The sequence below is a fragment of the Vanellus vanellus genome, assembly GCF_965231255.1.
Source record: "Vanellus vanellus genome assembly, chromosome: 22".
Lineage (NCBI taxonomy): Eukaryota > Metazoa > Chordata > Aves > Charadriiformes > Charadriidae > Vanellus > Vanellus vanellus.
In genome coordinates this window covers 3,354,287-3,368,864 of record NC_138927.1, presented here as the reverse complement: position 1 = coordinate 3,368,864, position 14,578 = coordinate 3,354,287, and the positions used below count along the sequence as shown (strand labels likewise).

Below are 14,578 nucleotides of genomic sequence, written 5' to 3'. Positions count from 1 at the left end.
TTACCTGGGAAGAATATGAACTTTGCATGATAACTGCCCTTCAGGGGTTAGGCATTTCAGCTAGAACATCTCTCTCTTTTTCAGTATAATGTCCAATCATTAATCTGAACCTTCAAATGTTTCTAGGAAATTGAACGCAGGAAAGAAGCAAGTTCTGAACCCCAAAGAGATTCCTTGCTTTACACACTCATCCAATAGCTTCTAATTTGACTAACCACGTCAATCTTTGGGAATACCAAAAGGAAGCTGTTTTGTTCTTTTGTCATTCACTGTCTTAGTTACACCTCTTCCCTTTAAGCCACTCAGATCAAATTCCACAATGAAAACATACTGAAAATGAAACATGCAGAGCCAGGACAACTAGTTCTCAGTAGAATTTATGGTTTCTTGTACACCTTTTTTTTTTTTCGTACCTTTAGGAGGGAGAAGCTTATGACTTGTTTTTTCACACCAGCCAACAGGATGGATGTCTGAGGAATCAGCATTGACCCAGAAGTCATAGCACTCTGGATAACCATCAAAGTGTAATCGCATTCTGTACCCTTGTACCTATAATGAGGGGAGCTCTGATTATCATAAAGGGTCATAAAGAAGTTAAAGAAAAACAGTAATCAAACACTCCTTCCATATTTGGATTTATAGATAAAAGTAAATTTAAGATCTCACTTATTTCTCAAAAGTCTAGTTTTATTTTTCCTCATTTACCTCTCCCTGTTTCCACGCTCCTCTTTCCTCACTTCAGACAGTTGAAAATAAAATTGGTCAGTGTAACTTCACTGGCCTCCTATTCCATACTCATGCACATATTACTGTGCAGCAATATCTGGAGTACAAATGCAGCCCAAAAACTTTTATGTCTATACCAGATCAACACCGATTTCACATAATTGAAGAAACACGAAAGCATTTTGGCTTGCTTATATTTACTAAGTCTTAGTGCCTAATTGCATTGTTCTTTTTCATATTTGTTCACTGCATGCAATTAATAGGGTTACTATTCTGAGTTACAATTGCAAAAATCTGACAGCAGGATTTCAGGCACAGATCCTTAACCATATAATGCTATTCCTTCAGTGTCACCTTGAACTCCTCCTAACCATTAATTAAAGTACTATTTTTCTTATGTTTCTACTTATTGAAAAATAATCCTACAAGTACATGGGATTTCTGGAATCAAAGATAGGAAGAGCAACTACCTCAGCCACTGTGAGAACACAAAATCGAGAGGGGTGTTCAGGATCCAGCCCTTCCAATTTCATTCCAACTTTAAATCCATTTCGGCCTTGTGGGAATGACTGATACTGTGAGGAGGGGGAAAAAGGAAATACTTTTTTTTAATTCCTGAAGACAAAATCTATTGCAGAACAGTCATCAGATATACTCAAGGCTTCAAATTTTCAACTTGGAGAAAAAAATTCTATCACTGAATGATTGCTGCTTTAATAGACAGGCACAGGCACAGAGATCAATAACAGCATGATCACTGTATTCCAGATTGACTTGTTATTCTAATTAATCTCTCAAAAACACTGAACCACGAGCCTGTTGCAATTAGCTATGAACAAATCCTTCAGCAGATGCAGAAATGAGCTCTATTCAAACACAAAAGAATCCCCTTCGTAGCCCAGTGTAGGAGGGCTGGCAGAAACAAAGAGCCAGGAAAGCTAAAATCATGCTGATTGTGACAGCATGGGGTCAACAGTCCAGACTTTCCCAAAAGGTAACTTCTCATCATCAAATGGTAGAAGCGACAAGGCATGTTTGATCTGGAGTCCATTTACACAGTCATCCCAGAAAACATTTGTGTCTCTCATTTATTTGCAGTCTTAATCCAAATTAAACATTTGAAGTATAGCAAAGGCTTAAAAGAAATCTGAACTGGAATTGCAAATGGCTTATTGCATCCACTGCAGTTACCTGACTTTCCTTCTCATCTCACTCTGTAAGGTTCCAACAGCCCTGCGCTTTGAAGAGCTCACTGGGAGCTAAACTTTCAATGGGGGCTGGTGTACTGGAGTGCAGAAGCAGCTTCACCAAGGCTAAACCCACCCTCTTCCACCTTCAATGCATCAGACTATGAATGCACACAACTTCCACCCTCCCTCGTAACAGTCACTTCCCATTGAGACACTCTACAACATTCACAGAGCCAAATGACTGGCTGTTTTCTATAGAGGAAGGACGGAAGGGGTGCTGTACAACCACAGATGAAGCACAGGACACGTGAAAGACATTAAGCTCTCCAACATTACTGGGAGATTGCCTAACAGCCCATTTATTCAGAGCTACCCAAAGCAGATCGAAAGAGTCACTGTTTATTTCTGAGTGAGATTCAACCAGCACTTTTTACACCCTGGTTTGGGATGAGACTCACAGGGCAGATGCTTGTTTCCACAGTGCTTCAGGGCTGGAAACAAACATGTGGAGGTTTTACTGCCTGCTTGCACCGAAACAACTCATAAACGTAACTGCTGGCTTGAGGGTAGTCTCCAATCCTACCTCCACTGAGTTAGTAATTCTGTGACGTTGCCTGAGAAAAACATAGCAAGAGAGTTGAAAAAGCTGCCAACCTCTCTGAACAGTTTTAGGGGAGCAGCTGGCATCCGTTCCTCTTCTAAGTAGGAAACCCAGTTCCATCCCTTCTTCTTTCCAGGAACAACTAAGCAATCAAAAACAAAGAGAAAAATGAATGTTTCTCTCAGATGCCTCCCACTCTGCCCTCTCTTTCTCCTCCCACGTACACACCAACGCTGTTGTGCTGTTGCACCCCAAAGGAGGCAGTGTTACCCAACTTTTGAGGAAAGGTATGAATTCCAGCAGTAGGAAAACTGTGCTCATTTCTCATTAAAAAAAAAATAAATATTATATCACCGGTCAAATGAATTGCGGCACCCGGATTGCTGGCAAGCTGCCCATGGAAAGTTGCCACTGTTAAGTTTGGACAAGATATAATAACTTAAAATTGCGGTAAATAATTCCTTCTCCTGATATTTCACAGAGAAATAAGGGGTTAGAGATAAACTAAGACAGCACAAAGAGGCATATAATTGCAGCTGAAATAAACCTAAAACAAAACAAATGAAAAATCAAGTGAATTTTTGTTCCGTTCACAAGATTTTACTTATACATAGTTTTTTTTACTTATACTTTTACACACACATATATTTATAACCTGCTAATACCACAATGCATTTACTACAGAGGCAGCTACCAGTACACAGATGATGAAAACAACTTGGGCAGGTGCTTGGATTCATTCTAGTAGGACCACAGTCACACACACAGAAAATTATGTTTTAAATGCATATTAAAAATCTCCCCCCAGTTTACATATGCCAACTCCTTTAAGGTATATAATAAATTTAACCCATAGTCTATAATCAATCACATGTTGTTTACAACTTATTTTCTATTTAGCATCTATAGTCTGTGGCTATGAAGCTCTCCAAAGTCAATGGAAAAAAGATTCTTATTGCCTTCGGTGAGCTTTGGATCAGGCTGTCTCCTTCTAGATCCTCTACACTGTGCCCATCACACAGGCAAATCCAGTATATTCTCGCTAATACACTTCAGAAGACTGACTGTGGTAAGAGGGTTATGTACCTAATAAGCTATTCTGAATGTGAAATGAGCTCTACTGTCCTTTCCTGTTCTGTTTACTATTATTCACTTTATAATAGCTAGTAAAAAAAATCTATAAACATTAAAGAAAAGAGACTATGAGCTTAGCTCACCTTGTTTTATTGGTTTAGTGTTTCTGCGGCTTTTCATATTATTTGATTTATTCTTCTCCTAGACACAGATACGTTAAAAAAAAGTTTAGCAATATTGTTTTTTCCTCCCTCCTTGATCAACTCACAAAGCAGGTACAATAAGGATGTAACATGTGACTAACAGGACTATTAGCCAGCATTATTTTCCTTTGAATAACCCTGCAAGAACATTAGTAGGGTATGTTACATATATAACTTTGATCCTGCAGTATCCCAAAGTGCTTTACAAATTAATTTAACATATGCTACTAAAGTTCATTTACATATGGCTACTGAAGAGCAGCACAGGCCCAAAATCTCCATTACAATACACAGGATTTGCTTTCTGCAATGCAGGATTTACTGCTCACGTAAGCAACCTCACTGTAATGCTCCATTTTCCATTTCCTTTCAGAGGTTCTTATGTCCATCTATGCCAGGGAATGGATACAGAAAAAAAAAATCATTTACGAAGCCCTGAAGGAAGAAGCTTCAAGTAGCTACTGTCATAGATGAACACCCCAGAAAATGTGATCTCCCTGTGTCACACTCTGAGCCAGACTGCCATTCACATTTCTTCTATGTGTTTTTCAAACTCATGTTTAATTCACCCAGGGTTGTCATTTCTCAAAGCAAACCAAAAAGGGCAAAATCTGAAATGCAAAGCTGCCTGCCAAACATGCCCCAGAAGAGACAAGGGGGCAGTTTCAAACGAGGAGGAGGAGAAGGGGGGAGAGACAGAATGCAAGTACTTCTGACGTACTTTAAAACATCTTACGCACATCACAAGAGAAAAGCTGAGCAACAAGATGAGTTAAACTGTTCATGACATCAGAAGGTTCAGCTTGCATTACCAACGAACACCTGCCCAAGTGTCTCTGCACTACAAAAGCACGTGCAATACGTGAATATAAATAAATGGTTCAGGTCCGAGACACTATGCACACGGTAGCAGAGTGCAGGCTTGCACAAAAGAAGGGCCCCTAAAAGGAGTAAGATGCTTAATGATAAGTTAAAAAAAGATCAGGTCAGAACTGAGGTACTTCTATTCATCCACCATTAATACGGATTTCTAGTAGTGTAGTGAGTGTACATGCAAGTACCTAATAAAAAGCAATCAAACGCTGTGGTTTGACACTAATCTTCAATATCACATAACAGTACTTGACTCCAGTTAGATAAAGTATTTTTAGAGGCATGTGGTTTTATTACTGTGAAATACACTTGGTGCACAGGGCTGTAACTACACCCGTAAAGTTACAGTCTGAAATCTTGACTTTGACTTCACATGAGCTATTCACCCTTACAACTCCTCAGACTTCAGAACAGATATTCTCATTACTGATACAAATCCGGAGCAGACCCAGATCATTCTCGTGGATACAAAGCAACCTCCCTCAGCTCAGTTTGCACTGCACAGTGGAATGTGAGACACACAATTGTCCCTGCTCTTCACAGCTCTCTTTAAAGAAAATACATGCAGCCTCATTTACCTCATCCTCATCTGCATTTTCCTCATCATCGTCAGACTCCAGAAGCAGTCTTCTCTTCCTTCTGAGACGTTTGACAGGTCTGTCAGCCTCATTCACCTGACAGCCACTGCTGGTATTAAGATTTCTACTATTTCCCCTGTTTCTGCAATCATCAGGAATGTTTCTGGTATCACTAAACATCCAAAATTGAAAACAAAATCAAATTAAAAGTGCAATAATTCTCCTGCAGTATTCCCAGTGTCTCTGTACCTCTAGAAGAATGAGGATGCCTGGGCTGAGAAACTGAAGAAGTGAATCATGTTTGCAGGACTTGGCAGATGTATATCTTTTAAAAGCACTCCAAAGTACCAGCACAGCTCTCACCAGCACAGCAGCTCGAAAGGGTTTTTAATTTCGCCTTTTTACTACTCTACAGGAAATTAAGACATCATCCTTATCTGTAGGATGGAGGACTGAGGCACCAAGAACCAAGCAGCATTTCCGCAGGCTGGGAAGAGAAATGAGGACGGAGCTCTAGAGAGGAGCTTTCCTCTGCTGGGCACGGGAGCCTCAAGGGTAACTGGAAGGTCACCGGCAGAGCTGTGACAGTGGCTCTGCCTCAGCCATGCCACAGTAATGCTCGCCCTGAGGATTTCATTCTACCCTCAGCAACACTTTTCTCCAACATGATGATCTCTTTAAACGTTTTTAAACACAGAAAAGGAAGAACCTGGGGTTTCTTTACCTGTCCCTGTGCTGCTGGGAGCCTGTTTGAGTGTAAAACTTTCCATTCTCAGAGCAATCCATTTGCTCACAGGTTTGGAAAACGGAGCAGGGCACGTCGTCTCTGAGCACTGTAGAAGCAAAGAAAAAGAAAACTATTAAATTAAAATGCTGTAACTTTGTATTTTTAAACACCTTTCATGCAATTAGATCTGTCAAAGTCCCTTACGAACTTTCAATAAGTGACCCTCAGTATCCCATTGTGAGGGAAGCAATTAGTACCTGTGTGCTGGCACACAGAAAAAGTGTACCACCTCATCAAAGAAAAGAAAAACTTTTTATCTATAATATTTTAATTTTGGAGTAACCCTGCCCCCTGTAAAAGTGATAAAGGAGGACATAATCTCAAGGCTATAACCAGGACAGAGTTACAAATCTTTTTCTATTTCTTTGTTCCAAGTAACCATCTAACTTGAAAGACTAATGTCAAACAAGTCCATCTTGTTTGGATACTTTTTATACAGTTTAAAAACTTCAGCCTTTATAAATACTTTGTACATATGAAAATCCTTCATAGGCAGCCTCTAAAAACAGCACAATATTGATGGGAGAGTAGAAACAAGTATTTCTGTATCTAGCAAGGGATATATATCAATCTTGCACCTGAATGAAAGCATGGAAATGTAAGGAATAACTCCAATACATAATTTATGTTTACTTTCTCATATGATTATAATTTATGCTTACTTTCTCCTATGATTTGAGTTCTTCCTACTGCAAATTAATTTATGTTTAATATTTTAACAAAACACAATTGTGGTATTCCTCATTACTAGGGATCTAACCTATCCCGATGCGTACTTTGTTCAAGTAACCTGAACGTGCAATTTGTGTGAGGGGGCTCCTATGCATACGTCATTCCTGTTCTGCATTTAGTGGCACTGTTTGTGTGCACTGGTTCGATCAATCAATTTTTGAATGCACCATTAAACGCTTTAAAAGAAAAAAAAAAAGAAAAAAAAACACACCACATCACACAATCCAGAACGCTGAGGTATGAGTCACTTTGCTTCTTGTTTAAAGCCATTTTCATAGTCTCCTTACCAGTACTTGTACTCATTCTGCTAAGACAACTGACATTTTTCATTTATATTTGACTGCTCCCTATAGCCCAATACGGATGTCAGATGGTCCTGGCTGGAATTGGGCAGATAGACTGCCTACGCATGGAGTGCACGCGTGCCTGCTTGTATCACAACTTAAAGCTTCTCCCTGTGCCGTCAGGGACCAATGATTCCAGGCAGGGAAAAGACAAAACAGGGAAAACTTGCAAGAACCAAGAGCGCTTGAAGAGCTCTGCTCAATTAGAAGTCACGTTGATCTATGGAATACGCTCGGACTAAAAGGGTGTGAAAAATTCTTAGTGCTGAGGCATCCACATAAGAACTGGTTCTTCACCTGATGGATCTACATCTCCTCAGCTCACACAGATGAGGAGAATGACCCACAATCAGCAGGGGCATAAACGAATGCCTGTAAGTGTAAGTGAATCTGCAGAGCTTACAGTGAAATTCGAGATGAGAAAAGCCAGCAGGGAAGACAGGTAGAAAGCCTTCCTACCTGAAAACAGAAACAGTTCCATCAAAATGCTGGGGAAAACCAACTGGCAGACACTTGTTCAGGCAGGCAACAAGAAGAGAGATAGCTTTCTCCTCAAAGAAGTTGTTCCCTCCATAGGGATGTATGACTTCAGTGACGTAGCCCTGCCTTGACTAGAGATCCAGCGTCGCTAACACAGACCTTATACAAAGAGTTAACGTCCTTTCAATTACTGCACCAGGAGGCACCGGTGATGTTGAAGACAATGAGGCACTGAACAGGTTCCAGCTGCTGTCCTGTGGTGCCTCTGTGTCCCCAGCTAATTCTCAAGTTTCCTGCCACCACTTTAGAAGAAGATCTGTTTTGGTACAAGGCCTCAGGCAAACCTATCAAGGGTTCCCTATGCCATGACCACATGCTGTCCTGTTTAACCAAGAGCATTTTTAAAATACGACCTTACACTGGATGGCTAATGGTACTCTTGGGATGAGGGCTCTTAATCGTCACTCACTCCCCAGCACTGGTCTCCATTAGTACTCTCTGGAAGACACTAAGGCACACCTGTGAGGGAGCTCTACTGAAACAGTGAGGAAACCAGCGATTTATCAAAGTAAGTGAAGCTGGCGAGCTTAACCGAGTAGTCTGGAATGAAAGAACTCAGCGGTTAACATATAACTATTCTGTTACGAGCTACTGGTATCTGAATAAACAGAGTAAGAACAGGTCTACAAAGAACTGAGATACTTCTTGCCCATTACACTGATGTGCATGTCCAGTAACATGCACATCCCTCTGCTAAAATCAGTTTTTCCCTAATTTCAATTATAGTAGCCTTGGAAACCTCATAACTTTTTACGGCTAATAGGGTAACTCTTGGCATGAGCCAGGTTAGAGGAGATTCTCAAGGATCTTCTTGCAAAGATAACTAACACTACTGGGGATTCATCCTGAGCGAGGAATCCCAGGTTAGCACAGCACTGTGCCATCCATCCATGCTACACACTGCAAACAGAGAAAGGAATAATGCTGGAAACTCCCATTGCCCCTGAGAGCGGTCAGCTAAGGCACCGCTATACTGGTAAATCAAACAGTGCAAATCCTGCAACTCAGACATGTCCATCCTCAGCACAGCCCCAGGGCACTTCTGGCCTAGGGCACCTAGCACCATCCCAAGCAATTCCCAAGCACAGTTCAGGAGTTAGCATGGAGCCGAGACACTATCCAGTGGGATCACTCTATTTTAGAGGCTGAGAGTTGTTAATAAGGTATATATGACCAGACCATTCTGGTCTCAAAGCCCCAAAACAGGCAGTTTGATTTAATACAGGCACAGACGTCACTGCTGTCTTGACAAGTAAACCATGAGTGTAAAGGAGAAATGTCGATGTCATTGCTGATCCACTACCCTGGACAGAAGGGGCTCCGAGTTCCCAGAATCACCAGTTAAAGTGATCCCGAGACTTAAGTTAAAACTCAGCGTGAGAGGGATGTTTGACTACATCAACAAATCTAGCCCAGATTGTTTATATAGCCACACTTACCTTCCACAAAGGCGAGCACAATGCATGCGCCAGGTGCTGTTATGACAACGCAGTAATTACATTCACTCTAAATACTCCTGAAATATGTGAAATAATGCAGTGACTCACTCCACACACTGCGCCAGGGTGCACCACGCTACTGAAATACACATTTCAGTTAGACCTGCTTCTAGAAGCTTTTTCAGAAACTCTATATTCTCTTCCACAGCAAAAAGCTCACCTTCCAAACCAGCGCTAGAGGCAGCGGAAGCATTGATAGCAGCAGAAGCAAAGCTGGTTGGGCTGGCATTTACTGCTGAGGCTGGAAGAGTTTTTATGGCTTCTGCTTCTACTTCAGTAATGATTTCTAGCAGTCCAAACTCATTTAAACGGAACTGCAGGTAACAGAAGAAAGCAAGCGAATAAACAGTAGTAAAAGGGCTAGGAAGGGGGAGGCAGGGGGAACAGGAAGGAATATAGGGTTCCCTGAGGAGCAACTAGGTATAGGACAAAAATAAATGGCTGTAAGTACATTAAAAAGCATTAAAAATAAGTAACAACAAAAGTGAGAAAGATCCAACACAACTCTTCCTCAAAACACCACCACCGAGACCCCCAAAAAACCCCAATGATGCGTTTTGTTGTCAATGAAGGAAAGCAACGTTAATGCTACCTGCTTTGGATGTGCTCCCCTTATAAAACCAGACCTCTAACAAATACATCAGAATAAGTACCCTCAGAAATGCAGTTTAACCCAAAACTCTGCTCTGACAGTTAAAATTCATCCAACAAAGCACAGTTACATTTATTGCAGTTATGACATACAGCAACTTCCCTAAAATCTCAGTGCAAGCAGGAATCACCCAGGTGTTGACAGAAAGGTCACCTTCCAGTGGAGAACTTCTCCAATGCCTCCCCCAGCTGGTGGTGGCTGGGCTTTAAAGACAGAGCAGGGCGACAGCCGGGACTGCACAAACGCAGCGAGCATCTGGAGCTGCAAGAGGCCAAGCAGTTCTCAACCCTTCTTCAATGACACCTGACAGTCTGGTGGGAAACGAACTTCCCAGAGGAGGAGAGGAACATGGGGACAGGCAGACGGAATACTGTTGAAGAACAGCAGATGCTGAGAAATAACCACCCTTTCCTTATTTGCTTAGCTCCTCCTTGCACAGTACCACTTATTAGCAAAAGCCACAACGGGGGCCCTGACCCACAGATAGAGGGGGGGGGTCTCAAGTCCAAACCAATCATTTCCAAATGACCCAGAAATGCACCTAGCAGAAGCCACAGGCAGCACAGGTGGGTAGGTGACATGTACCAGTACGGCCAGGAGTCACAATGTCTGAGCTCCCAGCCCCAGGTCCCCCAAGTTTTGACCCTTAGGAAACCCACCATCAGATGCCGGGGTAGGGGACCCTTCCACAGAGGTTCTGCTAGCACACCCATCCTCTGCTCCAACACAGCACCTGCCTACCAACCCTACACACACACTACAGCCCAAGAGTAAATTCAGATGCAGAACAAGAAAACCCCTCTAGACACACAGTGAAGCGCTCACACCATGGGGTAGCCATGGAAAAGGAATGGTAGGTGGCAGACTTCAGAGACTCCTACCCTTGAAGCTTGAAAAATTTCTTAGACTGTGAAGGAACACTTCATTGGTCCAGATAAAATCATTAAAATATGCCAAATAGTGTCAATGGGCATCTTTTATTAGTCCTGATCTGCAAAAGCAACTGAGCACCAAAAAAAAAAAAAAAAAATTAAAAAAACCCCCACGTTTCTGATGAGAAAATAGCTCTAAAGATTACCCACTCCTTGATCTTCTTTACTGTCTGCAATACAGAGCTACTGAACTCCAGAATGAAAGAGACAAGTCAAAGGTGAGTTGCATCTGCAAGCTCTGCTCCAAAGCTTTTATTCATAGCACTTTATTAGTTTGAGATCTTTTCTCAGCCATCCGCTCTTCACTCAAACCTGCTAAACCCAGTTTAAAAGCATTTGCTTCACCTCTGAAGCAGGACTTCTCATTGCATTGAGAAGCACTGTTCTTCCTCTACTTCTGCATGCTTCCTGGGCTCAGGATCCTGCCTCCAACACCCTATCAAAGCCTTATCCCAAACGTTCTTCCCCCTCTTCCCTCTTTTTTTTATCTGAACCCTGTATTTCTTAAAGCTTCAAAGATGCTGGACTAAAAAGCTTCTAAAAAGCTCACTTCCTCTGTGGCCCTGATGAGACAGAGCATCATTTTTATTTCAGCACAAAGAGGAAACAACCCATTTCAAAGAAATTTTAATTCTAAGTGGACTAAGTTTCCTGCAGGTTTCCTTCCAGTTTAGGGAAGAAACCTATCACTTTCCTTAAAAGCCAGAAGAGGAGCAGCACGACGGTGCAGATCCCAGGGGTTCCTTGCTATGGCCGATAAGGACAGCTCAGCATCATGAGCAGAAGGTCAGTGGAAAGAGCATATCCAGAGCTCTACGTGCCATTAAGCAGCAGAGCAAGTGTGAAGCAGAGCTCGCAGCTGGAGGTGGGGAAGGGTGCCAATGTCATTTTGTATTAGCAGATCAGTCTCTAGGGTAGAGACACTCCTGCATACAAATTAACAGCTCTGATTCAGCCCAAACCAGTGAAGACAGCAGGCTGCTATTCCCTCCTTTTATTTTGATGGCATACCTGCAGCCACATGAACTGGTGAAGCCCAGCCCAGGCCCCAGAAAACATAAGTTTGTGTTAAAAAAAAACAATGAGCATCTTTATTAACAGCCTCTGATCTGATGCTGAAGACTGGCTGATCCATGGAAGCAACATCCACTTTCATCCCGAGACTCTTCAAGGCAATACGTCTCATTCCTAAGTTCTGGAAACAAAAGTTTGCTACTATCAGGACTATACCTTCCTTTACACAAAGGGGTTCAATATAGCATGTTTGCTAATATAAGATCCACACAAACCCTCCAGCAACAATCTGTCCTTCCTGAGAATTTTTTTAAGGGAATCAAGGAAAAACATATTTCACTGTGTGTGCAAGAAGCAGAATATAGCAGGAAGAGAGGGGGAAAAAGAAGATTGAACAGCAAAAGCAAAACAAAGAAGTGTTTGGCATTTCTGCAGGGGGAAAAAAAAAAAGTGTCTGGCATCTTAAGAATGAAGTGACTTCCTGTGCAGCTAGTTATCATGTTCCAGCTAAACATTTCTACTGCACTCACTAACCGTGGTACTCAGTGCTCTTATACTTGATCACCTAATATAAAATAACACAATATTATTTGGTGTCTTTCAGTCTAATAAATAATGTGGTGCTTTGTTGATTCTCTACTATTATGAGGAATCAATAAAAGTGAAGCTGTTTCTGCAAATGAACTTTACTGCTGGTTAAGAGAAAACCTGTAGCAATACATTGCTAAGCTTTTTTAAGAAGCAGAAGTACAATGGCTTTGATTAAATAGAAGTCACAAGTTAGGCCACTGCAAAATAATCATCCAAAGCACCTCCTAGAAAGTCAATGGACCCAATCCCATGTAAGTTTTATGGGAGTGATCTCAAAACACTCCAAGCATGCAATTTCATCCATGTTCTCTCAACGTTTGCTGGCAGAAGCATTTTCCTTGTAGCCTAAGCGAGGTTTGACAGCCCATGTAGAAAACATTTCTGCACAAAGGGAGGAGGGGAGGAAGGGGAGGACTGTCAACACTTGCAGAAGGTGGGGGTCCTGATTCTGAATGCCTGATGCAATACCAACAATCTGATTTTTCAAAGCTCTCAAGTCCCTTCAGCTCCAATTTATTTCACTTGAAATCGATTTTTTTTCCCCTCAGAAATTCAGAATTTGCAGCCTTGAGGGCAATTTTATGTATTCATTTTCAACCATCAGAAGTGCAATCGAACTGAAATAACAGTTGAAGGTAATTTGGGAAACAGTCAACAGACACTCACCCTCCTCCCTCCTCTAACACAGAACACATGTCTGTGACCATCAGATCTTGGGTCTGATTTATAGGAGAGCTGTATTTGTCACTATCATGAATATGTACAATATAGACAGCTGTCAAAAGCTGCAAAAAAGAACCACTGATGTGAAAAGAACCTAAAGACTCTACCCCACAAATTGAGAAAATTTGTCTTTCAGAGAAAATGTCTTTCTCATGCTGGGCTGAAATTAACAGGATTTCTTGTCCGAGTGTGTTGTATGGACATGACTGAGAATTAGGAAGATCAGGTCCATAACTTCTATCAGCAGAAAACAATTATTTCAAGTACTTCCTGCCTTTAGAAATCAATTGAGCAAGTAATTAGATGGGGAGAGGGAGTATCACCAGGCTTTCAGAAACATTACTAAAATTTCACCACTTCCTCAGTAATGCCAACCCCGTTGTTTAAAAAAAAAGTGTTTTCTCTCTACAACCTGTATTTGCAAACTGCACAATATATTGCAAATACTCTGTGCTGCCAAAGGCATGGTGGCCACTCAGTTATTGTGTTCCTTAGTTTCTTACTTGTATGTTGCTACCAGGCAAGGTACCAATGCCATCTTTCCAGTCTAAGGCATTCAATATATCGCGGTCTGCTGTCGGGATGCTGATGATTCTCTCCGAGACATTCTGTTCCATCTCTCTGCTTAGTCTTTGGGCCCTTTATTTAATTTTAAGAAAGAAAACTAGGGTGTGAAAACAAAACAAAACAAAAAAAAGAGGCACAGAATAAACAGGCCTGTTGCTTACATTTTACAAAGGGTTTTCGGAGCAATACCAATTTCAAAAGATGGGAAAAAAATGTCAAACTTGCATTTTGCCCATGACACTTAAGTAAATATGAATAGAAAGTTAAGAGCTTTAAGCATATGTGCAGTTTGAGGACAAAAAGATAAACCAGTGAGTTTGAGTTACTTAATTTGTATGATGTTTTTGCCAATTACAGTTGACTGGCAAGATCCTGGGGTCTATGGATTCAGTAGGAGCTTTGGTCCAGATATTAAGAGTACCAGGATTCAAAAATTACCGTATCACAAATACACAGGTGTATTCACAAACTCATATACTATATACAAGTGACAAGTCTGCACAACTTGAGGGGAAGCAGCAGCATCTAACAGCTGTTGCCAGCTCGCTCTATACTGCTATAGTGCCAAGGCTCTGTGCTAGAAATGCTATAAAGCTCTTAAAATGCTTAAGCTTCACGTAGTGCTTTCGCGTCCCAGCAGATAAACTAATGGGCTCCATTAGAAGACCCAACTAAAAGCCATACTGCTATATGTGCTCCCCATATCCAATTACTCAACTATTTTTGCAGTAGACACTAAAGAAACACTGACCATAAATTCACTGAATGTTCCTGCCCTTTAAACGTAACATGAATATTTTCAATCTATGAACTGTTTGCTTAAAATAAAATAAAAGATTCACAATCTTCCCCTGAATTGGCAGTTGTACCAATTTTTCCAGTGTGAGCATACCCACTGATGTTAAGTTCAAAAAAGCACAGCTCAACTGACAGGTCTAACTGCATTCCTGCG

At 41.4% G+C, this 14,578-nt stretch overlaps 1 protein-coding gene across 1 annotated transcript in view; it reads right to left on the bottom strand.

The window, feature by feature from the left end:
- The window catches only part of LOC309680491 (lethal(3)malignant brain tumor-like protein 4), a gene marked incomplete at its 5' end in the record, with an annotated part of 37,305 nt that extends 23,629 nt beyond the window's left edge, over positions 1 to 13,676 (bottom strand). Inside the window, 8 exons of the mRNA XM_082494132.1 lie at positions 414 to 549; positions 1,197 to 1,301; positions 2,571 to 2,659; positions 3,735 to 3,792; positions 5,246 to 5,417; positions 5,970 to 6,078; positions 9,308 to 9,461; positions 13,563 to 13,676. Coding sequence (XP_082350258.1) covers positions 414 to 549; positions 1,197 to 1,301; positions 2,571 to 2,659; positions 3,735 to 3,792; positions 5,246 to 5,417; positions 5,970 to 6,078; positions 9,308 to 9,461; positions 13,563 to 13,676 — 937 coding nt within the window. The remainder of the gene's footprint in view (positions 1 to 413; positions 550 to 1,196; positions 1,302 to 2,570; positions 2,660 to 3,734; positions 3,793 to 5,245; positions 5,418 to 5,969; positions 6,079 to 9,307; positions 9,462 to 13,562) is intronic.
- Positions 13,677 to 14,578: the final 902 nt, after the last annotated feature.